Source organism: Hyperolius riggenbachi, chromosome 12 (assembly GCF_040937935.1).
Source record: "Hyperolius riggenbachi isolate aHypRig1 chromosome 12, aHypRig1.pri, whole genome shotgun sequence".
NCBI lineage: Eukaryota > Metazoa > Chordata > Amphibia > Anura > Hyperoliidae > Hyperolius > Hyperolius riggenbachi.
The window spans coordinates 88,396,400-88,423,474 of NC_090657.1; the positions used below are offsets into that span (position 1 = coordinate 88,396,400).

General features: G+C 41.2%; 1 protein-coding gene across 2 annotated transcripts in view; it reads left to right on the plus strand.

The window, feature by feature from the left end:
- The window catches only part of WNK4 (WNK lysine deficient protein kinase 4), a 331,918-nt gene that overhangs the window by 237,303 nt on the left and 67,540 nt on the right, over nt 1-27,075 (plus strand). The window contains exons 7-14 of one of the 2 annotated variants that reach the window (XM_068261897.1): nt 1,894-2,251; nt 3,243-3,382; nt 6,822-6,898; nt 8,590-8,731; nt 13,955-14,071; nt 22,366-22,539; nt 22,755-22,809; nt 26,351-26,506. In XM_068261897.1, the coding sequence (XP_068117998.1) occupies nt 1,894-2,251; nt 3,243-3,382; nt 6,822-6,898; nt 8,590-8,731; nt 13,955-14,071; nt 22,366-22,539; nt 22,755-22,809; nt 26,351-26,506 (1,219 nt within the window). The remainder of the gene's footprint in view (nt 1-1,893; nt 2,252-3,242; nt 3,383-6,821; nt 6,899-8,589; nt 8,732-13,954; nt 14,072-22,365; nt 22,540-22,754; nt 22,810-26,350; nt 26,507-27,075) is intronic. The other variant, XM_068261898.1, reaches the window with a different exon arrangement.

Sequence of the window (27,075 nt, forward strand, 5' to 3'; positions counted from 1 at the left end):
CTTCAATTTATGGTTAATTAAGGGAAATGGCTACTACTAATTTTGTGCTTTTTTATTTATGTATTTTCCGTAAGTTACTGCCCTGCTAAACTCTAATCTGTTGTTGTTAAATTCTGAAAGCTCACATTATTGCTGTAAATTACAGGTATTTCTTTTGGCACTGCGTTTTCAAGCCTGGAAATCTGTGCTCAGCTTGCAGCTGTAAAACTTTCCCTACAGAACTTTTTGTGTGTGTGTGTGTGTGTGTGTGTGTGTGTGTGTGTGTGTATATATATATATATATATATATATATATATATATATATATGTATGTATATATATATATATATATATATAGCATTGACATTTTCCACAGTATTTTGCAGAGTATATCGTTTTTTTCTCTCTTCTCTAACTGTTCTTCAGAAAGGCTCACTCTCTACTTCAGGACCTCTGCACTTTGATAGCTTCCTGTTCAGAATGTGGGGTCTTGCAATCCCACTTCCTGTGAGCCCCAGATCAACAGCAGGCTGTGCCAGCAGCCTTTTGACATAGCAGAGCCTCAGAAAAGTAACTGCAATTTTAGAAATTTTTATAAATTCTCTTCCTTGAGTGGTAGGAATGGTGGTACATTCTTACTTTCCACAGCTCCCTTGTGCCCCTGCTAAAGGTATTATACCTAGCAGCACTGCTCTTGGAGAGCTGTGGAAGGTAGGAAAAAAGCAGGTCACTCCGACATCAGATTACGGCCGTGTGAGACCTGATATCGGCGTCACCATAGCTGCAATGCTGTAGTCCACATCTGCGTACCTGTAATTTGGGTGCTGGTGATAGCCAGACCCCATATTACGTGTCCCCCTCAGTTGCTACAACTCAAAGGGGGGAAGAGTATGTTACACCGCCGGGAATTTAAGCGGCAGTAGGGTGAGCCGTCATGACAGCTCACCCTGCACCCAATTGACTGGCAGCATACTAATACATGCACAGGATGGTACCACCATGACTACCACATATGGGAGGAAAATTCAATTTAAAAAATGGTAGTTATTTTTATTGGCCCCCACTAGTGAGTGAGCTGATCAGCATCTCCGGTGCTAACTACACAGACGACAGGATGCCCACCAATTAGGTGATAAATGTGAAGGTTCTGTTTATTTTTATTATCATTTTTTTTTAACTTCTGCAACATACTTATTATCATTATCAACTAAAAATGACCCTATTCACAATTGTGTCCCTTTAAACAACATTCTCTGTGGTTAGCTCTGTCCAAGGATGTCCCCTTAATCTTTAACCTAGCTAGTTAAAGACCAGTCTTAATCATAGCTGCATTACATTTTTCAATCAATCAACAAACCTTGCACATTGTTTTAAAGAATAGTTATTGATTGTGATTGTTTCAGAGTTTGTTAATGGTTGATTTAGGGTTTGTGGTATTGATTGAGTTGTATTTACAAAAATTGTAAAATGTTTCTTTTTACTTCAATTCCTGGTCAGCAGTGTCAGCTCACACTCTGTACTTGTTATTTCCCCCCACAAATATAATCATTAAACAGGTTAGAAACCCCAGGAGAGATTAGAGAAACCATTGTGCTCAAAATATTGGTAATTTTAATGCATTTTTTGTTATGTGTAAAAAATATGGGCCCTTGTTCAATTCTCTTTTACTCCTAAGTTTTCTCCTAGGAGATCATTTTTCATCTTCTCTTTAAAATAACGTTCCAACACTTTACAACTGAAAAAGTACCAAAAAGATACAAAAGTACTACCAAAATTATTTTCATTATTTTCTTGCTTGCTTGTGGTTTAAAGGGTATTTTATTGACCGGTTGTGAAAATATCATCTAGTGAACAACTTTGAAGAAAAAGTTGATTGCATATGGGCCCTGATGTCTATTTGTACGTGTTTCTTAGGTGGTTCTTAATTTTGTCAGTGAGTCTGACTACAAAACTGTAGTAAAGGCTATTCGTGACCGTGTTCTGGCAATAAAGAGGAAAAGGGAGAAGCTGAAGCGGGCCCAGGAGGACCTGAAGAAGAAGGAAGAAGAGAAGCAGCAGGGCATCCTGAAGTTTCTTGAACAGCTAAGAGATCCTCAGAGTACTAACATGTCCTCTAGTCCTGATACTGCCTCTGCTACCGTCTCCCTGCCATCCAACTCTGACTCCCCCGAATCTGTAAGCAGTGGTACTTTCCTGCCTGAACCAGAGGAACCAGAAGCTGATCAACATCACCCATTCAACTTTAGACAAACCTGTTATTCCTCTGCTACATGTAAGCATCTACGTTGTTCCTTTCTGCATACAATAAAATATGAAATTAGATTTTTTTTTTTGTTACGTATCAGACAAAGCCAGTGCTATGACAAAATCCTCTGGTGCCCAAGGCAAAGATGTCCAATGTCCTCCTTCCCCACACCATCCCCGAATCATACAATCAAATGAAACTCACACATCCAACCTAGACTATTATTCTCCACTGCTAAGGCGCCTCTTAGTGGACTTAGTCCTTAGATCTTGGTCCAACTCTTGACAGTTTAGGCATCTGTAAGTTAAGAAGTCGGTGATGTTTGATGTGGGTCTTCTCCATGATAATCACGTAGGATCAAGAGCATCTTAATTTAATAAGCCTGCTGCCATCCCTCAGGAACTGTAGTTAGTCTTGAAATATAAATATGATCAATTGCAGTACATCGCTATACAGAATAATTGTACATAGCACGGTAAGTCACAACAACCAATCAGAAATCCTCTCTTTACCATACAGTTTGAAATCTGAATCAGTGCAAAGGATTAACCCTTTAACAACCAATGTATTTAGCAGCTTGCAAGTGCTCCAGGCCAATTTATTTTAGCATTTTTTTTTATTTGTTATTTGTTACATTTCCTTGCTTCTATGTTGCTGTAATGTGTATTAATGACACTTGTCACTAGGGGGCAGTGTGAGACAATAACAGAGAAGTTCTGCTTTCAGTTTTTATATGTTCTGCTAGTAGAGAGAGATGAAAGCATTCCAAGAATTTACAGCACAACAAGTTGTGCTGAACTGAGGTCAAAAGCAGTGCATTTATCATAAACAAGATAATTCCATTGATGCTGCTAATAGCTTATGGCACATTGCTTTCTGCACCAAGTGAACACTTTGCAAGCATTTGCACTAACAATGTTGAATAAAGGATATAATTTATAGCAGCATTTATACAGTGATAGAATGTGTAGCTGGCAAGCTTTTTGAGGAATGTAATGTAGTTGTGTTTATTTTCTAGCGGATGCCGAGACAGATGGCTACCTTAGCTCTTCTGGCTTGATGGAGCCTGTGGAGAGTTCCCAGAGACCTTCAAGTGATGCCTCCCAAGAGGACCCTAATAGTCCTCCAAGCACCCAGCCAGAAATATGCTTTCCTCGGGTAAGTCAAAGTGTAATTGAAGCGGAGAGTCTCTTATTTAAACCTTCCTCTCTAATAATTATATAGTAGAAATGGTGTAAAGGCCTTATTGAAATTTTAAATGACATAATATATTTTCTTAACAAAAAATAACAATTTCACCTATAAAACATCTTTCCTGTGCCATAAATTTCTTAAAGGACAACTGAAGTGAGAGTGATATGGAAGCTGCCATATTTATGTCCTTATAAGCAATACCAGTTGCCTAGCAGTCCTGCTGATACTCTGCCTCTAATACTTTTGCCATGAAGCCTGAACAATCATGCAGCAGGTCAGGGGTTTCTGAAATTATTGTTAGATCTGACAAGATTAACTGCATGCTTGTTTCTGGTAATTCAGACACTACTGAAGCCAGCTGGAGAAGTAGGGCTGCAAGGAAACTGGTATGGTTTAAAAGAAAATAAATATGGCAGTACAGTTGTCCTTTAAAGAACATCTTTCGTAAATGGAACATTTAAAGGACTTACGAGGTGAAAATAAGTAAAAAAAAGTTAAATACCTATTGTGCATTAACATCTTTGGGGGACGCCATCCGCGCCCCCGGTCCATTCCTCCGTGTCTCTTTCATACAGCCATGGCTCCTGTGGCGTCCCGACCCAATTCCTCAGGTCGCCTTCCCCTGCCCCAATCAACATGGCTGCCGAGTCCTGCCGCGCCTGCGCTGTTCTCATAGTTGCATGCTGCACAGCTCTGAGTCCGCCTCCATCTCTGACCTCGTTCCCAGCAGTCTCGCGTGCTTTACGCCCATGAGACCGCCGGGAACGATGTGATATGACATGTGATCGGGATCCAGGTGACCGTGTCAACGTTACAGCGCCACCCGGTGGTGGAAGAGGGGTGATGGAAGAGACTCTTCCACCACCCTCTTCCACCACTGGATGGCACTGTAACACTGGATCCAATCACATATCATATCATGTGATCGGAACTGAGGAGACCTGTCTGGAGTACGTGGTTGCCACCACGGTGGAGGAAGAAGGAGCCGATCAAACAGGTATGTGTCAGCTCTTCCTTGCTACCACCCCTACCTTTTCACCACCCCTCCCTCACTGCCACATACCCCGCTGAGCCTGCCTGGCTGGGGAAGGAACACTTTCCCTGCGGCGGTAAAAATTCGGCCCTGCAGCCAAATAAAGTTTTACTTTATTTGGTTGCTAAGGGGTTAATGCAACTGGCAGTGTATGAGAATTCCATAAAGTACAGCTAAGAATAGCTCTTGCTGCCACTTACTGCAGGTGTTACCCCAAGCTTTTACCTGGTTTGCCTTTGCCATAACATTGACGTATTCACTTTAGATACAAGTCATTTATAGAGGAGAATGCTGTGTCTACACACCATGTGTAAACATTGTTTATCTGATACTAGGCCTAAGGCCCATTTAAAAACGGGCGGCCGCAACCCCCTGCACTCTACCTTACTAGTGGCGCGCGCACTGCGCACGCTTACGCCCATTCCCCTGCTCTAACTGTTGCAAGTGTGCCACGCATGCACAGTAGCGCAAAAGCATGGACACACACACAGGAGGAGACGCAGAGACATGGGTTATATAGGATAGGATACCGTAGATTGATGTATACAGTACAATTACTTTTAAAATGGAGCTCAATCAGAAACATTTTATTTTAGTTTTGGAGTGTAGTTTTAGCATAAAATTGGCAAGAATTATAATGTCTGTCAGATTTTTTTTTCCCCATTGGTGCCTTTTTACAAACGATACACATCACTTCCTTTCTTGGTGACACCATCACAGGATACAGGAAGCGTGCTGAGATCTCCCCATTGGGGACAGAAGTAGCTGTTAAATATCTGACAGAGGATTCTAACTTTTTTCCCAGTCTATTTAAAATGAAAATAAAAGTCTAGAATAACATGTAAGGTGTGTAAACTGTACAGTGACACACCTACAGCTCCTGCATGCTAAGAAAAACAATACGTACCTTCCTGTTAGGATGCAGTGGAAATCCTTTATAGGCAGAATACAACAAAAATGGTTAATGAATGCTAATTACGAAAATGATTATTTTGTCATCCTGGCATAGAATATCATGGCTAAAAAAAGTGTATTGAGACGGCAATTCCCTCTATAAAAGCATTGTTCCAAGCTGTACACAAAGCCAGATCTATTTAAATGGATTAATAAATGAGAATAGCATCAGTGACATTTTGTTGTTCATAAAAAAGGAATTAGTTTACCAAGGATCTAGCAGTGTTGCCAACCGTCAGTAAATTTACTGACAGTCAGTAAAAAAGTAAACACATCTGGGCTGTCAGTAAAGTCCATGAAAAACTTTGTGGTGTCAGTAAAAAAAAAACTCTCTCTTTCCCAGAAGATCACAGCACTTACTGCTATTCAGTTTACATATCACTCTGGAATGTACACTGCTCTAGCTAAAGGTGGCCATACATCTGTAGACTTGGCAACCAATCGACCATCAGATAAGACAATTATTATTGAAATTATAAAAATCAGTGCCACCAAGAGCATGTCTAATTGACTATCAAACCAATTTCGGGCCGAAACTGGTTGCATGTATCGATCACATGTATCAATCGCATACCTCCCAACTTTTTGAGATGAGAAAGAGGGACACTTATGCCACACCCCTGATTACGCCGCTGTCACACCCCTAGTCACGCATACCATAAAGATTTCATGAGAAAAATGTTGCTTTATAATTCAAACCACATTGGTCCTTTCTATCCTCTTTCATTTACATTCATATTAACATTTAAAAATTAGTAATATATCAATTTAAAGGATGGGAATAAAGTTTAAAGTCAAACACATTTTTTAGTAGATAAATATATATATTTACATAGAAAGAGGGACAAAGTCCTGAAATAGGGACAAATGAGGAGGAAACAGGGACAGAGGGACAGGACTCCCAAAAAGGGACTGTCCCTCCAAAAGAGGGACAGTTGGGAGCTATGCAATCGGACATGCTGAAAAATCTCAGGTTGGCATGCTCGATCCGGTGTGCAGCAGCAAGGTCTGCAATAATCGAACAAATGTGACGGAAACCCCCGGTCGCATCCCCCAAATGTAAATGTATCAAAGTGCCCCCCCCTCTCCCCCCCAGATACTGTGAATTAATGCGGTCCGCCATTGCACACTTCTTCCTCATTCGCGTCCCACGTGGTTGCCAGTGTATTGCACATGGGGCACATGTGTGATATCTTTCATTTAATTTTAGTAATATTAGATGTCAGTAAAAAAAAGTGTTCTGTCAGTAAATATTTTGTGCATTGTCAGTAAAAATGTAATTCCAAGGTTGGCAACACTGGGATCTAGATGTATACAGTACTCAGGGATCCCAAGAGTGAAGAAATAAAATGTATGAGTCATGGGCAGCAAAAACGAATGCTCAGTAATCCAGTTTATTTGGTCCTTTATCCCCAGAGTATTGCGATAAGTGTGAACTCAGATGGCACGCCCTCTTCTGGAATCCCCAATGATGTTTCCTCCCCCGTGGACAGGTGAGGCTCAACCAAGCACAGCTGTGAAGCATTCATACTGAATTTCTCTACCGCAGGTTTATACCGTGAAAAGACCACTATTGTGAAAAAATACAAATACATACCGGTACATAAATATAGAATGTACATTTCTCCCAGAGTAAAATTCACTATAAATTACTTTTTTGTATGTTGCTGTCACTTAGGTTAGGTAGAAAAAAGCTGACAGACCGGATAGATTTTGAATTAGCCAATTCTCCTCATGGGGCATTCTCAGTATTAACTTTATTCTTTACAAAAGCACTCCCTGGAAATCATCTCTACAAAGATGTCATCCAGATTCCCTACTCAATTGGCAATTGGCCTGAGCAACTGCAGTTCTTTGAGGCTGGGAACACACTAGTCAGTGCGGGAAACGCAGCATTTTACTGCATATGCATTTGTGCATTTTTAGTGCGGTTTACGTGCGTTTTGTTTGTGTTTTGCGTTGTTTTCCCACACATACGTTCTTCTTGTGTTTTGCGTGCTTTTTAATGCGTTCGTGCTTTGCATATATAAACCGCATAAGTGTTTTGTAGGCGTTTTGCATGCATTGTTTATGCATTTTATGCAAATCACTAGAAAGTCAACAGGAAGCGGAAATGCATTATGTGAGTTTTTGCTTCATTTTCGGCAACGATAGCTTTTCTGCCTAGGGTATTCCCTGCCTAAGTGCTTTTGTAAATAAAGAAATAACAGAGAATCCCTCATGAGGGGATAGACTAGTTCAAAATCCATTAATTCTGATTATTCTTGCCTACTGTAAGTGAGAGTGACATAGGAGAAGAATAATTTTTTGTGTCTATTTCACTCTTGAGAAAATTGTACATTTATAGAATGGCAGCAGCATAAAGCCTTAACATATTTGTTTTTACAAAAACTCAGTAATCGCACTTTTAAATAACTGACAGAACCTCATCTGTAAGGACATCTGCTAACACATGCATGGATTCCCCTCCTCACTTGGTATCTTCTATCTGCCAAGCCATCACTTTATTGTAATATCTGAGAAGTCAGCAGCTGTGCACAAAAAAAAGTAATGACAATTAGAACTTTTGTCAGAAGGAAGAGAGGAATCCATGTTCCTGTCAGAAGCCCTGCTGACAGATACCGTAATGAAAAATTGCATTCCTGAGAATTTCCTAAACAAAGGATATAGATGATTTTACTCTACATGTCTATAACACGAATGGCTATAGAGGTAGCGAACATCAACTTTTTAATTATTGTCTCCCTTTAAAGCCGATCTATGCCTTCAATTTATTTATCCTAATTTTGTTTCAACCTCTGTAAAATAACTTCATAATGGTCCCTCCCCTACTCACTGAGAAGCATGAGCGTTCTAGTGATAACGTCCCACTAGGGATTCCATCTGGATCATCACAGTGGCCCACTACTCTCTAGGGTTAACTTCTGAAAGGAAGGGGGCGCTCTTGCTACCCACTCTCTCTGTTCTCCCTTGTATGGACGGGAGTACAGATGTTACAGCCACTGACCTTCCCTCAGTATATTGAACAACAGAGGAGCATGTTTAAGGCAAGTGCCACAGCAGAACCGTGAGGAATCGCAATTAAGTGACTATTGCAGGGGACACGGGGATGTGGGAGCAATGTGGGGAAATGCCTTTAAGTATTATTTTATATGAATGTCATTCCCTTTTTGAATCCTTCCAGCTATGCATCGGATGTGGCATCGGGGCTAAGCGATGGCTATGAAACTCTTTCAGCTGGAGAACGTAGTGTGAAATCTCCTGTTAGGAAGACACCTGCCAAACTACTCCGACGCAAAGCAAGGTCAAGACTTCGCATCATTAATGTGAGTATACTTACAAAGGCAGCTTAATGCAAACATGAGAGTAGAGACTGCTGCAAGTAAATATTGTTACTTGTTGTAACGTAGAGAAGTGTCAGCAGGGCAGCCATTGGAAGCATTAAAGTAAACTTGGGAGATAGTAAAGGCAAAAAGTTAGATATGTACCTCTCTTGAGGAAAGCCTCTAGATCCTCCAGAGGCCTACCCCGTCCCCCTACATTTCTCTGTTCCAGCGCTGGGACTCCAGAAGTTCGATGGCGCTCGCCTACACTGCGCAGGTGCAGATGGCTTGGGTCTGCGCAGTACCATGGAGCCTCCACTTGGCAAAAGAAGTCAAGCCCACTTGGCTACATGCTTGTGTGCAGGTGAGCTCAGTCAACAAGCCATTGATGATGGGCCTGTGGGGGTCTCAGTGCTGGAATGGTGAGGAATAGGGTGATGGGGGAGCATCTGGAGTATCCAGAGACTTACCTCTCCCAAGGTAAATACCAAAAGTGAGCTTTTTTCCCTTCAGGTATACTTTAACGAATCCAGTCTACTGGCCAGAAAAAAAGTGTGCGGAAAGATTTTCCCCCAGTGGACAAAAACAGAACAGATCAATGTGAACTGGCTCATACAAAATCATTGCAGTTTTTAATCCATTTTTTGCTGTCAGAGCTACACCCAGTAGAAACACTACTACTGCTATAAGGGTCAACTGGAAGTCCATCCCTTTTTCCTTTTCAAGCCCCTATTTTGGTCTTTGAAATCTTAGTTCTCCAAATTCTTAAAAAAATAATTTTTAACAGTGTGGATAAGGGTGACAAACATTTGGGGATTTGTTATCATTTGAATTTTTATGAGATAATTCCCCCCCCCCCACACACTTCCTGTTCCTGAGTCTGTGGAGCTTTTTAACTTTAATATGAAAATGGATTGTCCTGGGTACAGTAGCTTAAAGTGTTATTATACTCCCAAAACGAATATTTCAGTAACTACTTTCAGTTACATAAAAGAACATTTGAAAGCATTCCCAAGTATTCCCAGTGTGTAAATTAATTTTCACTAGCTGGCTTATCTCTGGTTCATCGGCAAAGGCAAGAATCTCTCTGTGCCTGTGTCTTCACTCTGCCCTCCCCTCCTTTCTTCTAAAGTGACTCAGCTGTTGCCTAGGCAATGTGTCTGTTTAGCAGAGTGAGGGGACAGAGTTTTGCATCACGTTTGCGTGATTGCACACCTGTACCCATGTCGTGAGATGGCAAAAATGACCACTCATTGCTCAAAAAATCGCTGGGCTTGGGAAAAATCGCAAGGTGGGTACAGACCTTATTTTGGAGTACAACAGATAATGTGGTAGTTTTGCCATCTGAGTGGGGAGGGGGTTGCTTTTCCCTACTTGCCTCATGTTTGCTTGCCTTTCAAGGGACCTACGTTAGTAAGTACCCATCTTGGCATATGATTATTCTGCCAACTGTGACTTATTGGCTACACTAGAAGTTGCTCTTGGTTTTTGACTTTGAGATTGCTTGAGATTGATTTATATCTTCTGTATTGTTTCCCCCAAGCTATTGCACTGCAAAAAAAAAGAAAAGAAAAGAAAAACTGCTGCTTTCCCTTCTCCTTTCATTTCTCCATAGGGAAGAACAGGCATGCTGAGCAAAAATCTGCCGGCAAACAATCTTACATAGTCAGATTGTGCTTTGCACATCAAATTACCCATCAAATTACCTATCAAGGTGTATACGTTTTTTTACTGTTAAAACTGTTCTCAGCATGCCATAACTTGGCTTTCAAAAGAGACGAGAATTAGGAAAATAAATTATTCTACAAATCAATTTATCTAAATTAGATTGTTGGATAGTAATATTGAGCGCCACAGCATATCATCCTGCAAAGCATGCTAAAATGGAGCTCCAACCACTTCCTGTCACTAGAGCTGAGGGAACTTGTTACACTAGAATGAAAAACTCACACAAGTCAGATTGTCACGATGCATTTATATAGCACGGACATTTTTACTGTTCATGGACAGTTTTAGGTTGATGAATCCATGAATCCCTCGAATGTTGTAAAATATTTGAGATTCTTGGATTCGAATCTCAATGCTATTTTGCACAAATGGAATCCGACGAATCTCGATGCTGCATCCTCGCGCATCTTCCGCTCCCCCGTCATCCTCCACTACCCCCCACGCCTCCTCCGCTCGCCCTCCACGCAAGCAGCAGCTTACCTAGTGCATGTGTGCCTGCGGGTAGCGCAGATCTCTCTCTTCTTCCTGCTCGTTTTTTGCTGATGATGCGTCACGCTAACGCGTCATCAGCAGAAGCTGGTCACAGCAACCAGGAAGGTGAGAGAGGTCTGCACGTGCGCTCCCCGCTGGAACGCATGTAATAGATAATTCTCTGCTTGTGAGGGGGAGGGAGGGGTTCAATTGGAGGAGGTGCAGGAGGAGGCACCTTCCCTAGCTAACTATACTGGCATCTGTACCTAGCTACCTATACTGAAGGCACCTATATCTAGCTACCTATACCGAAGGCACCTATACCTACCTATACTGAAGGCACCTATACCTACCTATACTGAAGGCACCTATACCTAGCTACCTGTACCAAAGGCACCTATACCTAGCTACCTGTACTGAAGGCACCTATACCTAACTACCTATACTAAAGGCACCTATACCTAGCTACCTATACTAAAGGCACCGATGCCTAGCTACCTATACTGAAGGCACCTATACCTGGCTACCGATACTGAAGGCACCTATACCAAGCTACCTAGACTGAAGGTAATTATAGCTAGCTACCTATACTGAAGGCACCTATAGCTAGCTACCTATACCGAAGGCACCTATACCTACCTATACTGAAGGCACCTATACCTACCTATACTGAAGGCACCTATACCTAGCTACCTGTACCAAAGGCACCTATACCTAGCTACCTGTACTGAAGGCACCTATACCTAACTACCTATACTAAAGGCACCTATACCTAGCTACCTATACTAAAGGCACCGATGCCTAGCTACCTATACTGAAGGCACCTATACCTGGCTACCTATACTGAAGGCACCTATACCAAGCTACCTAGACGGAAGGTACTTATAGCTAGCTACCTATACTGAAGGCACCTATAGCTAGCTACGTATACTGAAGGCACCTATAGCTAGCTACCTATACTGAAGGCACCTATACCTAGCTACCTATACTAAAGACACCTTTACTTAGCCACCTATGCCTAGCTATCTGTACAAGGGGCAACTATACTTGGCTAGATAAACTGGGGGCACCTATACCTAGCTACCTTTAATGAAAGCACCTTTACCTAGTTACCTATATGGGGGAGGGGGGGCAATGATACCTGGCTACCTGTGCCTGGCTACCTATACTGGGGGAAACTATACCTGGCTACCTATACTGGGGGCACCTATTCCTGGCCACCGCAGACTAGGGGTTAATATACCACAGATCACACAATTCTTTTATACAGGATTCGTGAGATTTGAGATTTGAAAGGGTCAAGATAATTGAGAACCTTTTTAAATATGGATTTGTATTCAAAGAAATTGTAGATTTGTCCCACCTCTAGTTTTGGGGGATGTCAAGTCAAGCTTTCTTTACATTTATGGTATGTGGGAGGAAACCAGAGTGCCTAGAGGAAACCAGTGCTACTAGGACAACAACTACTCAAGGCCAAGGCCTTTATGGCCTTTTTAAAGAAATCCGTCCCTGCATGCAGCCTGGTCCTAACCATGCTAAAAAGTTTAACATAATAATTTACTTATCATTATTATTGTTATTATTATTGCTAATAATAATTATTATTACTATCATCATTATCAACAACATAGTTTATTGTCTACATTAATACAACATTATTATTATTATTATTACTACTAACAATAATTATTTATTATTATTTACATTGCCCCAGAGACATGTTTTATTTGATGTTGCTGGCGACTCCACAGGAAGTGATGGCATTCTTTCCAGTGTGTGGGACACAGATAACAAAATATAACAGAACACATTTTTACCCCATTTCCTGTACTTTGCAAAGCAACAAAAGTTTTTATTATTTATTTACACAAATATTAAAGGTGCTAATTTTGTAACAGCAAATGAGTGGGGCATATTTTCTTGAATCCTGTTTATTTCTGTACTAAAAGTAATGGGGTGAAATCTGAATTACTCTAAAAAAAAAAAAAGTTAAAGAGGACCCGAACTCTTGCACAGCACACAATGAAAAGTCTTTATATCCTCAAATATAAGTCGACCCTGTGTATAAGTCGACTTCAATATTTGGCCCTCTTAAGCTGGAATTTTTGATTGACTCAAGTATAAGTCTACACAGCAAAGTTAAGTGCTGCACTTGGGGGCCTGGAGAGGTTAATGACTGCACTGCATAAAGTATAAAATATTACAGCCCTTAAGTCCTCCTGGCCCTTAAGTTCAGCAATTATCCACTCCCCCTCCTTAGTAAGCACTGCAGCCCAGTATCTTTCTCTTGCCCTTTCCTTGTTTTCTTGGCAATTCCTTTTATTAAAAAGTGTCACTTACCAGAGGGTAAATTGGTGCAAATGGGAATGCCACTAATAGTACATACATTACTCAGTGTGCTTAGTTTTGAAGCCATTGGTTGATAAAATTGTCAGTGTCTCACAAGCAATGGATTCTATACAAGATGTAGAAAGTAGTGCTTTTCCAAGCAAAAAGTAACGGTGGGAGGGGTATTATAAAGCATGCTGGACGTGATGGCTCGCTCTGCAAAGGTTGAGTCAGAAATTTAGGTCTGACTCAAGTATAAGTCGGCCCCTATACTTTTATTTAGTGAGTTAGACCTAAATTTCTAGACTTATAGTCCAGTATATAAAGTAGATGCTGAAAGAAATCCACTTCTCTATGTTCTGTTTGTTTAGCACATATAAATATGAATACACTGCAAGAGATCTCTGCCAAGGGAGCTTTCCATATAGTAAACACTGATGCTTAACCCTTTTAGTGCCATCTGCAGTTGCGAAACCTAGGATTATGAGGATTTTCTTTTCCATAAAGGTTATCATGCCGTGGCTTATCTTTAAGAGCAGAGAGGAAGTTCTACATTTAGTTCCACCTTAATGTGTTGCTGCGGAATATGTTGGCGCTGCGGAATATGTTGCCGCTATATAAATAAAAAATAATAATAATCATAATAATAATATTTTGTCATGTTATTGTGATACATGTGTAACACTCCCTTTTGTGTAGATCTCCGACAAGAGTGATCGAGTTGTAGAGTGTCAGCTGCAGACCTACAATGGCAAGATGGTTACATTTAAGTTTGACTTGGATGGAGACAACCCAGAGGACATTGCAGCAGTTATGGTGAGTTGTGAATTGTACTTCTTAATAACATTTCTGTGTGAATAAAATGTAGGTCATTCCATGGTCAGTAGCATAACGTTAATTTAATATAGCAACATGCTACATCCACTGCCACTATAAACCAACACACTGTGTCCAAACTATCCAATCAGACAGGCACTCAGAGCTCTAATTCTATGAATCTTGCACTGTTTATTGACCAGAGGAAGTGGCTATAGACCGCACAACCTGTTGTCATATTTTGTGCAGAATAAAAGTCTGAAGCTTATGTTCATTGAATCATTTAAAGTAAGCCTTTTCTTACCTCTTTTTAAATTTAGTTCATTTTGTTTCTAATCATTATATACTTTTTTGGGTGCCTCTCGAGTTTTTTTATTTTCATAATTTATACTCCTATGGGGTCTCAAATTTAAGTCTTGCATCTAAAATAATTTTTGGGAGATTTGTGACCATTGTGAAAATTCCAAGGCTGAGTGGGGACGGTCCCTCCTCACATGTATTACTAAGTGATTGCCTGATTAGCCACACTTGTGTGTGTTACTTCACTTGTCTACTGTCTGATACATCTCATTCACACATCGATACTGCACCAGATTGGGCTCCCATTGTCCCTGTGTTTTTTCTCCTCTTCAATGAGATGTGATTAAAAGCCATCTTAATTGGTATCTATATTGTATAAACACAAGTCTTAGGGCTCATTCACATTATGTGAGTTGCAGGGAGTTTTGACGCACTGCACATAGTGTGCTTTTTACAAGGGAAAATGAAAGTCCAATTCAATCAAAAGAGAAGGGAGAAGGGCACTGTTGCATAAATACCCTTTATTGTGACCGGGTCGACACACAGGTTACAGCAGTGGGGGGAGGAAAGTTGTCTGACAGCTGTTTCGCAAGGATTAACCTTGCTTCATCAGAGCCTCTGATGACCCGGTCACAATAAAGGGTATTTATGCAACAGTGCCCTTCTCCCTTCTCTTTTGATTGAATTGGAACTGCATTGCATGGGAGCACGTTGCAGGTAAGCCCAGTGTGACCTGATATCCATCACTGCCGCATTTGGTGCCAGTCATCAGTCTGTCTTTTCATATCGGAAAATGAAAGTCCATAGACTTTCATTTGATCATTCACACTGCAACAGTGAGTTGCTGTGCAGTGCATTTCAATTTGTCAGGAGTTAACCCATGGAAATGCACAGCAACTCACAAACTCATTCACAAGTTTGTTTTAGGGCTCGTTTCCACTAGTGCGGTGCGAATCGCTGGGATTCTACCGCTGACGAAATCGTATGCGGATGCGATTCCGCGTGCGTTTTTGCCGCGATTTCGCATGCGATTTCGCATAGGCAGGGTATATGCGAATTTAACCATGTCACTGCCTGGTTCAATTTACATTCGTTTTCATGCGAATTCGCACGCGATATCGCGGCAAAAAACGCATGTGCGTTTTCCCTATCAAATACATAGCCTGCGAATCGCCTGCATTCCTCACGCAGACGAATTCTGCAGGCTCTACCGTGCAGAAAGATCCTGCACGGAAAAACGCTGGAAAAAACTGACAAGTGGAAACAGGGCCATCCACTTGTATTGGCTGTGCGAATCCGCATGCAGACAACGCATGCGGATTCGCTCTAGTGGAAACGAGCCCTTGTTTATGCATTTTCATGCATTTCAAGTCACTGACTAGTGTGAATGAGGCCTTAAAGTGACACTGAAGCAAAAAAAATATATATAATAAATTGTATGTGTAGCACAGATAATTAATAGAACATTAGTAGCCAAGAAAAGAGTCTCAAATTTTTATTTTCAGTTATATAGCTTTTTTTTTTTATATAACATTGCATAATTCTCTAATTTTTGCAGTTAACACATTACACTCTGCATTTTAACCATTTCAGCCTTCAGTGTTTTTCCACCTTATGCATCTGAGCAGCTTGCACCTCCCATTCATTCACCAATAACGCTATCACTACTTATCACAACAAAGTGATCTATATCTTGTTTTTTTCCGCCACCATTTAGGCTTTCTTTGGGTGTTATATTTTGCTAAGAATTATTTTATACTTAATGCATTTTAACGGGAATATTAAGAAAAAATTGAAATAAATAATTATCTCTCAGTTTTCGGCCATTATAGTTTTAAAATAATACATGCTACCATAATTAAAACGAACATATTTTATTTGCTCATTTGTTCCGGTTATTACACCATTTAAATTATTTCCCTATCACAATGTATGGCGCCAATATTTTATTTGGAATTAAAGGTGCAGTTTTGCGTCCATCACTATTTACAAGCTCATAATTAAAAAAAATAATAGTAATATACCCTCTTGACATGCAGATTAAAAAGGTTCAGATCCTGAGGTAACTATTTTTTTTTATTGCAATTTTTTATGAAAAGTTTTATTTATTGGGGTGTTTTTAGGAGAGTGTTGGAAGTAATTAGTTTAATTATAAATGTAAGGGTGATTATGTTTATTAAAAAAAAATGTATGTAGGTGTAATTTTACTATTTGGTCACAAGATGGCCTCATTCATTTTTTTTTTAGACGTCCTGTAAGTGTACTATGTATGTTTATAGGAAGTGAAGAGGGGACATGTAACTTAGAACGATTGCGGCTTTTCTTAGAAGCCAGCGATCGTTCTAACGGGGACTTAGATCAATGAATGGGAACTGTGGCGAGCGACAGCAGGAGCAGCCTTTTGGACTTAGCAGCTACACCCAAAAGGCTTAAGTAGTAAAACAATGAGCAGAGCAGAGCTAATGACCCTTTGAACTTCTCTGCAGTAAAATCTTATCTGAAGTTGTCTTTCACTGTTTCTTTGATGTATAAGTGTCTTCAGAAAATAGCACTGTCGCCGACCAGGGGAGAGCTCAGAGAAGCTCTTTTGCATAGATAACAGTGACATTTTTTTCTACCTACATAGATAACAGTGAAATTTCTTAACTCTTCCTGTACTGGAAACAATATTAAAACTCATATCTGTGCTAGTAATGTTATATTTCTTAGCTGTACTACACATACAATTAATTATATCATACGTTTATTTTCACTTTAGATTCCCTTTAATCTCAATAATTATGTCATTAAAGGGAAGGTTCAGGGAGGGAGGTAAAAAATAAAAATCAATATCCACTTACCTGGGGCTTCCTCCAGCCCGTGGCAGGCAGGAGGTGCCCTCGCCGCCGCTCTGCAGGCTCCCGTGGTCTCTGGTGGCCGACCCGACCTGGCCAGGCCGGCTGCCAGGTCGGGCTCTGCTGCGCTCCAAGGCCTGGCACTTCTGCGTCCCACCCGGCGTGCTGACGTCATCGGTATTTCTGCGCCTGCGCAGTACAGCCCGGCGGACGTCCGATGACGTCAGCACGCCCGCGTGGGACGCAGAAGTGCCAGGCCACTAATTAACAACAGATTCCTAATTAACAACAAAGAAAAAACTTCAGAGACTTAGAATTAAGAGTGGACGCCTGGATGCACAAGCAGCAGAAAAAGAGCAACCCACAGGTGTAATGAATCTTTCCTCTTATCGGGCTACTGAAGCTGAAATGTCAGTACTCTCCAAAGGCCTGTCATTCTGCCCTGCGAGACCCATAGACAGGATTGCACTCTGTGGAGATATGGAGGAATTTTTCAGAAAGCTGCGACTCAAGGAACACTACCATGATAAGGAAGCCTGTGATACAATGGATAATGGACCAAAACGCACCAGATCTAAAAAGAAAAAAAAGAAAAAAAGATGGACCCCCGAAGAAGGAAAAAACCCGGCCCTGGATAAATACATCAACAAATTCAGACGCAGAATCTCTGACAGGATCCTGAGTAAAAGAAAGACACTGGCCCAGAACGTAACACCACAGGAGCAACAGGCCATCAGATCCCTTAGGGAGAATAAGGACATTATTATTAAACCAGCGGATAAAGGTGGTGCCATAGTCATAATGAACACCAGTGACTACATCCAGGAGGCACAAAGACAATTATCCAACACCGCTCACTATGCCAAATTACAGGGGGACCCCACAAAAGGCTACAGGATGGCACTTAATAGGATGGTTAACAGATTGCCTGCAAACATCAGACTACATGTAAGGACCCTTATCCCTGAAGAGCCTAGAACAGCCTGCTTTTACATGCTTCCCAAGATCCACAAAGAGGGAAACCCAGGCAGGCCCATAATCTCAGGGAGCGGAACTCTTACAGAGAACATCTCAGGGTGCCTGGAAAACATCTTGAAACCTCTTGTCTGTAAAAGACCCAGCTACTTACATGATACCACCCACCTCCTGAACAAACTGACAGCCATCGGCCCATTACCTGAGGGAACCATACTGGCCACGATGGACGTGGAGTCCCTATACACGAACATTCCCCATGATGATGGTATTGCGGCCTGCCGTAAATATCTTCAGAGTCAGGGCATACCTGTAAAGCCTATTACTGGACTGATCAAATTCATTCTCACTCATAATTATTTCACTTTTGGACAGGACCTCTATTTAGGAGCCATGTGACAGCAGATGGGCGTGGCAATGGGTTCGCGATTCGCTCCACAGTATGCAAATCTATTCATGGCCAAAATCGAAGAGGAATACCTCAATGCATGTGGCATAAACCCTTGGCCTACTTCCGCTTCATTGATGATATTTTAATCATCTGGTCCGCAAGGGTGGATGATCTTCTCCAGTTCCACAGGAACTTCAATGCCTTCCATCCTACAATCAAATTGAAACTTACCTACTCTCACACAGAGATTAACTTTCTGGACACCACCATATACATCAGGGGTAACAACATACAAACCTCTGTGTATCGCAAACCTACAGACCGTCCCACATACCTAAGATATGACAGTTTTCATCCCAAGCACATTAAGAACTCTATAATTTACAGCCAAGCTATAAGGTACAACCGGATTTGTTCTGACAGGATGGACAGAGACAAGCACCTGGATCACCTTAAGAACACTTTCATTAAACAAGGTTACAGTCCTCCCATGGCTGAGGCCCAAATCAGGAAAGCCAGCAACATCCCCAGGACTGAACTCCTGAAATATAAGCAAAACCAGAAAGATGAACGTGTCCCTTTGGTTGTCACCTACAACCCACACCTGGAAATCTTAAGGAGGATTGCTAAGGAACTTCATCCCATTTTACACAAGGATCACAGACTGAGAACGATATTCCCTAAACCTCCACTCTTGTCATATCGGCAACCACACAATCTAAAACAGATGATTGTCAGGAGCTCTTTGAATAGGCCTCAACAAAACGGAACATCACCCTGCCGACAAAAAATATGTGGGACCTGCAGACACATTTACTCCACTGACAGGGTAACGATACCAGGTTCACAACAGGAGTACAGAGTACAAGGTAAATTTTCCTGTGGGTCCACCAATCTGGTATATCTGATCATGTGTGCTAAATGCCCCAATGTTATGTACGTGGGAGAAACTGGACAAACACTGCGCAAACGTATCACTGCCCTGAAGGGCGGCTTCAAAACGTCAAATGACCGATTAATAGCAGAAACAAAATTTATAAATTGGTTCAAAGCTGTGCAGAAGGGTTTGAATAAGGACAACAACTTTCTATATTGGTATGAGATTGATGATATATGAACTGTCTCAGCCACTCTAGCTGAACTTGTGAACTAAGAATTTACGATACCTCTGGGTCAATCCTAAATACCAGGTCTGTGAGCAATGGAGTAAACAAGGATCCTTATCTTACCCCATTTAGATGGTCTGTTTGTATTAAGGCATCTTAATGACGTATTTATGCTTGAAAAAAATATCTGTTTTCCCTTTTGATGTTGCATGTATATAAGCTGTCTGTACCACCAGCTTGCAAACTAACAGGATGTAAACCTGACGAAGGCTGCAAGGCCGAAAGCTTGTTTATTCTTATTCATTTGTAGTTAGCCAATAAATGGTATCATCCTGATTTAAAACTTGCTTTTACTAGAATCTGAGTCTCACCCAGTGCACAACTACAGAAAGCAGACTTGATGTTTTTCCATGGTGCTTCACAAAAACCCAGGATTTCTTTTTTTTGCTTCCACACTCTGTTCACAAGCTGGAAAACTAGTCAACGCCTCAGCCTCACAATTACAACCAACCATGTCAACCTTCATGTGACCATTGCTACAAGGAAAATATTCTAAACAGGAAGAAGAAAACAATCAGTCCCGATAGAGAAGTGTCTATTTGAGAAAACTTATAAAAATGTATTAAAGGACATTTGAGGTGAAAATAAACTGATAGGAAAAACAATCGTATCTATCCTCCTTCTCCTAAAAAAATGACTTTTTTAGGTATCCCACTGTAATTACTTATCAGTGAGGGTTATGCTATAGTCCGACCCGGTCCTGACCCGGATAGAAACTGTCACTTACATACCTGATGTTTAACTCTTTCAGGCAGAGAAAGAAAAAGCCTAGTTATTAGTGTGCTTGGCACTATACAGACACGTCTATCTCATCATGTCACATGTCACCTCGGTTGTCCTTTAATATGCAGTCACACACAAATAAAGTCTTATAAGTCTTTCCTTATAAGCAGATGATATAGAATGTAAATGCCAACACTCCACTTAGCCGTAGATTCACCGGATATTCATAAAACTGATCAAAGCTTTTTAAAGACAATCTAATATTGTATAACAGCCTTCAGTCAGTTTAGACTAGATACATTTAGATATGTAAATTAGAAGCCTCAGGCTAGGTTCCCATTTGAGCCAGACTATGAATGGCCAGTGGGAGTGGACATTGTAGTGTCCATTCCGATGTTCTGGTTGCCCGGGGTGGATGTGTTTCAATCATAAGCTATATGCTCTTGTGGAAAAATCGCAGACAGCACAAGAGTAAGGTCCGCTTACCTCAACGAATCCAATGGAACCAATGCAGCTTGGGTCTATTCACTGTCCGTTCACTGTCAGATTTCCATTGCAGTAAAATGGACACAAGATGTCAGTTTTCTGCTGTAATGGGAACACAGCCTCAACAGGTTTTATGGATATTTTGTAAATATGTGAGGTGAAATCCTTGGCTGAGCAGATTCCAAGCATTTACCTTCTTGTATAGAGACCTACAAGATAAGCCTTTTTTCTTTGCTTTTTGTCTGTGAATGCATTTTAACTTCCTTAGCGGTAACCCGAGTCAGGCTCGGGGTTGAAAATCCACAACTCAGAGCGGTAACCCCGAGCCTGACTCATGGTAGCTGCCAGAAGGTGATTGCAGAGCATAGGGTGCAGCGGGCGTTTCAACGTACCTTCCCCGGGATCCAGATGCCGACAGCTATTCTCCTTCCTGTCCTCGGGGACCCTGCATCCCCCTGGTGAGATCGCTGTCTGTCATCATGGCGAAAGCCGGTGATCTCACTAAAGGGTTACAGCGCCACTCGGAGTATGGAGGGAGACCTGCAGTGCTGGATCCTAGGGAGGTAAATAAGTGCAGGGGCTACTGCAGGCTCTCTGATTGTATAATTTTTTTCTTGCTTTTAGAGTCTAGAAGCTATTGAAATTTTTTTACCACTTTTAGACCCTAAAATCAGGGAAGAATCATACCGCCAGGGAGGTTAATAAATGTTATTGCATTTTAGTTGAAAAAAAAATCCTTGTACTGTATTGGGAGTTATTGTTGTCCACTTCCTGTTGAAAATATTGTCATGTGAGGGATCACGAGATCAGGCCTGGTGGGAGGCTGTGATATTGGTTGGTTTTTCACCTTGTGCCTGAACATAGCATTAGTCGAGAGAAAGAAATCGGGGGTTACTGCTTGGAACTATGGAAGAGCTTCTAGCCTGAATCACACTTAAAGTGGACCTGAACTCAGAACTTCTTCTCTGCTCTAAAAGATACACAACAGCATAATAACCTTAAAACAAAAAGCATGTCTTTGTTACAGCTGACAAATCCTAAAATAAATCTGCACAGTTTATACTTCCTGATTCATGGAAGCAGACATATTGTTTAAAGCCTGTGCTTTCAAATGGGCTTATCTGCCATAGACTGGCATGTGCCACAGGGGAGGGAGATCAAATTACAACTAGTGATTCGGCACAAATGAGGGGGAATTACACAGGCTAAACTCTTTAAATACATACAGGGTGCATTTCTGTTATGTTTTTCTTGTGTCCTGTGCAAGAGTTCAGGTCCACTTTAACAGAACTTTGGGTGAGTTTTAAGTGTGCAACGCTGGGGAACTAGTAAAAGTAAGACTTGTGTATTCATTTTTTATTTGTAATTTAATGGAACATGGCACTTGCTAATATTGAAATGCTATTTTTTTTCCTTCAGGTGAACAATGAGTTCATTATGCAGTCAGAAAGAGAGAGCTTCACCAATAGGATAAAAGACATCATCCACCGAGTGGAGACTCTGTTGAAGAAAGAGGCCAGTGGAGACAGAGAAGAGGATGGAGATGGTTTGTCTACCAGTGCCAGCATGTCCTCTCTTCCAACTAATTTGCAGGTGTGTAGCACAAATCTCAAGTCTGTAGAAATCCAAGACACAGAAAAATAAAATAAATATGTGTAGAAGAGGCCTGTTTTTCTGTTGATTCATATAGGAGTCTGGGTCCCGGCAGTACTTTTTTTATTTTGCCTGGGAATGGCCTTCTGTATTATTAAAATTATGATAAACTGTAATGAAACCAAATTTGTATTCACAAATGCTTTTTTCAACAGGCTGATCTTCAGCTTCAGGAATTGTCTCGTTCCTTCTCCTCCTCATCTCTTAGTGGTAAGGAAAGAATCAAATTTTAATCAAATCTTGTCATCCCGTAAGAAGTTTGTCTTAAAGAGAAACTCCAACCTAGAATTGAACTTTATCCCAATCAGTAGCTGATACCCCCTTTTACATGAGAAATATAATGATTTTCACAAACAGACCATCAGGGGCGCTGTATGACTGATTTTGTGCTGAAACCCCTCCCACAAGAAGCTCTGGGTACCGCGGTACTCTGGGCAAACTGCCACAATGTAACAATGTTCACAGACAGGAATTAGCTGTTTACAGCTGTCTCTAACAGCCAAAACAGCTAGGAGCAGCTACATAACCTGCCCACAGTAAAAATGTCACCATGTAATAAATGTCAGAATGTAAATCGTGGAAAGGAAAGATTTTACAATGAGCAAACACTGACTAAATCATTTATACATAATTATGGTAAAAAATGAAGCACTTTTTTTTACTACATTATTTTCACTGGAGTTCCTCTTTAAAGACTCAATTTCTTTATTAGCAGAGGGTTGGTAAAAAACACTTTGGATTTTTATAATGAAACGGAAAGGGTAGTAGCATCTTGGAGTAGTTTCAAATGTCGTGTTAATCAGTCATTGTGATGCATTGCATTATTGATTTTGTCTCCACTTCTAGATTGACCTGTGTCTGTAACGGACTCTGGCCCATATGCAATTCACTTTTTCTCTTCAGTTTTCTCCCAGCTGATATTTTCAAACCTAATTAATGAAAATACCCTTTAAGCCACCACCAAGCAAAAACTACTCAGAATAATGTTGACAGCACTTTTTTACCTACTTTTTGTTACTTTTTCAGTTCCCAAGTACTGGAAAGCTATTTTAAACTGATGATGAAAAAATGTCTCCCAGGAGAAAACTTAACAGAAAGGAACGAACTGAATAAGGGCCTCTGTCTTTAATGTAAAGCAGATAACGGTGGACTCTCCAAAATGTTCTTCAAAGCTTTATTCACTCATCAAAAACCAATGTTTCGTTTTGTTTCAGAAAAAAGCCAACATGATTTTTGCATTGTGATTATGTAGAGTAGTAGCTGTGTCTCAGCACCCTAGAGAAAAAGACACAGGTGACAAAAAAACGGGAGCCAAATAGCGCAATATGTTTTCATATACGGGGTATCAACATGTAAGGTAATTGTACTACTCACAAAGCCGGGTTGCAGGGGGCAACCAACTACAGGAAGCAGGTGGAGACAACAACCCCGACTCCACTCGGGGTGGTTCCGCCGGACCTGGGTGTGGTCGCTCTCCTTGGTAAAAGTGACAGATTATCGCTATGGTTTAAACCATGTGTGGTCTGTCTAGACCCCTCCAACAGGGTATGTTGGGGGGTACGTAACGCACAATTTAGATAAAGAGGTACTCCAGTGTAAATAAAATGTGATTAAAAACAAGATAACATCGAAAAAAATGAGTTGGCTTACCTTAATGACAAAATCTTTGTATAGACAAAGAATTATTTATTTAGCACAGGCAATGCGTTTCACGGGTCTAAACCCACTTCCTCAGGCCAATAACAGTGCCAATTGCAAATAGCTGATCAGCAAGGGAACCTCTGTGCAATGCGTTGCCTGTGCTAAATAAATATTTCTATGTCTATACAATGATCTCGTCATTGAGGTAAGCCACCTCATTTTTTTTCATTTTATCTTGTTTTTAATCCAAGTTTATTTACACTGGGGCACCTCTTTACCCAAATTGTTATTTGCATTGTGTTGGCTTTCCTTTGAATGAAGACGGTTACAAAGTCCTCACCTGTCAGTGGCAATTGAAGCAGGGTTCAGTTACTAGAATCCTGAGGTTTGAGTGGTAGAATCCTTCACTATCTGTCATCAGTGGTGCTCATCCGGATTCCAGATATCCGTGTAACCCGGATATCCGAACTTTTTTCCGCTATCTGATTCGGATTACAGATTTAAAAAAAAAATCCGGATAGCTATCTGCGGATATTTGGGCGCATAACCCGGATATCTGCAGATCCGAAATACTGTAACTAAGGAGATGACGTCCTGGAGCCAATCAGAGGGCTACCAGCAGAAGCCCTAGAAGACAATCACAGAGGGGAATCCTGGCCAGCCCCACCTGACCTCATTGAGCCAATCAGAGCGCGCCCAGCCTAAATACTGGCACCCAATCATAGAAAGGAACACTGGCCAGCCCCCCTGTATAATAAGGAGGGCTGCCATGATGAGACATATCATCTTAGCTTGCTGAATGCTCACTGAGAGACATGCTCCAGTGCTGGTGGCCTAACAAGGACTGTACACAGTTATAAACCTAAAGCTGTTCAGTGATTAACCACTTCACTACTATCACTACACTATTGTTAAGTCGTTAATTAGCTTGATTGATGTCATAGTGTGACAGTCAGAGTGTGTGCTCCAGTGCTGCTGGGCCTAGCAAGGGCTGTACACAGTGATAAGCTGTTCAGTGATTAACCCCTTCACTACTATCACTAGACTATTGTTAAATCGTTAATTATCTTGATTGATGTAATTGTATGACAGAGTGTGTGCTCCAGTGCTGCTGGCCTAGCAAGGGCTGTACACAGTGATAAACCGAAAGCTGTTCAGTGATTAACCCCTTCATTATAACTACACTATTGTTAAATCATTAATTAGCTTGATGTCATTTGTGCCAGTGTGACAGTTAGTGTGCACTAGTGTCTTCTCCTCTGCTGTCTGACTGTCACTTGGCACTTGGCACGTGGCACTTGCCACGTGGCACTTGCCAAGTGTCACGTGGCATTTTCCATGTGTCACGTGTCACTTGGCAAGTGACACGTGGCAAGTGACACGTGCCAATTGCCATGTGCCACGTCCGGCATGCTCCTGGCACACATTACACCTGCTGCTGCTGCATTGCCCTGCTCCTGCTGCCTATGCAGCTCCCACCGCCAGGCCAGGTGCCACAGGCCACTGATGCCACCTCTATTTAACCCAAAACACAATTGCTGTGTAATTTTTTGGAGGTGTTTTGGCTGAAAACTGTCATGTCCCAGGTTGTGCGCTTGAACTTTGGACACACTGTGGGCTGCACGACCGCTCTCTGGAACCTAGGCCTAATGTTAATTGACAGCCATTTTTTTTTGGGGGGGGGGGATTTTAAGTTCCCACATCATCAGTGTTCCCCTTTACAAAATAATGACGCTACATGCCTCATATACCCTAAAAACGTTTTTAAAGCAATTTAAAGGCCACTTCCGGCTTTTCTATCCGGATATCCCGGATACTAGGGTCGGATATCCGATTCGGATTGGAAATTTTTGAAATCGGATATCCGATCCGGATCGGATATCTGGGTATCCGGATCCGGGTCAATTCAGATTTTGAAAAAGGGCATCCAAGCACCCCTGTTTGTCATTCAGGTTAAATTCTTCTTTCTGTATTTCCAGTGATACTGTACAAAGTCTATTCTATATAAGAAACAGTCTTAGGGAGATCTACTGCATACTAATTTTTATCAGTATACTAGTCTGTCAAAGTTAATTTTTTCAATTGAACGCGTTTAATTTCTTTTTTTAAGATTTGGTCTCTACAAGTCCGAACAAAGGAATTGGCTCTCCAACTAACTTCTACCAGGGCAGCCCTGTGCTGGACAATGATGTCTTTGGTGCGACTGGGCCTGTTCTGAGCGCACCAGATCTTCGGCCCAAATCCCTCCTGCCATCCATGTCTATAGGTATACCACATCTCATTATGTATGCTGTAGAAAACATTGAAGAAACTCATAAGAGTAACCATGAGCTTGAATAGGGTCTAGCTCAGACATGGGCAAACTTGGCCCTCCAGCTGTTAAGGAACTACAAATCCTACAATGCATTTGCCTTTATGAGTCATGGCTGTGGCTGTCAGACTCCTGCAATGCATTGTAGTTCCTCAACAGCTGAAGGGCCAAGTTTGTCCATGCCTGGTCTAGCTTGTTAAGTTCTAATGTGAAAATGCTCTGTTGTAATTAGAATATCTTCTGGATTGATTTTCCCGTGGGTCTTCTGTTACTGTCACATTTATAAAATCAGGTGCAAAGAAAACAGTAGCAAAACTGGAGAAGTTGTTTGAATCACCCTATCAGAATCTTTATTTCATTCAACAGTTTAAAGGGCACCTGAACTGACAATTAATCTATCAACTACACACACCAGCATGTTAAGTATGGTGTACCTATACTTACCTGTCCATTGGTTTGGATGGGATCCCCTTAGTTGCACCACCATCCATGACTATAATTACTAGGTAATGACCGGTGGTGTT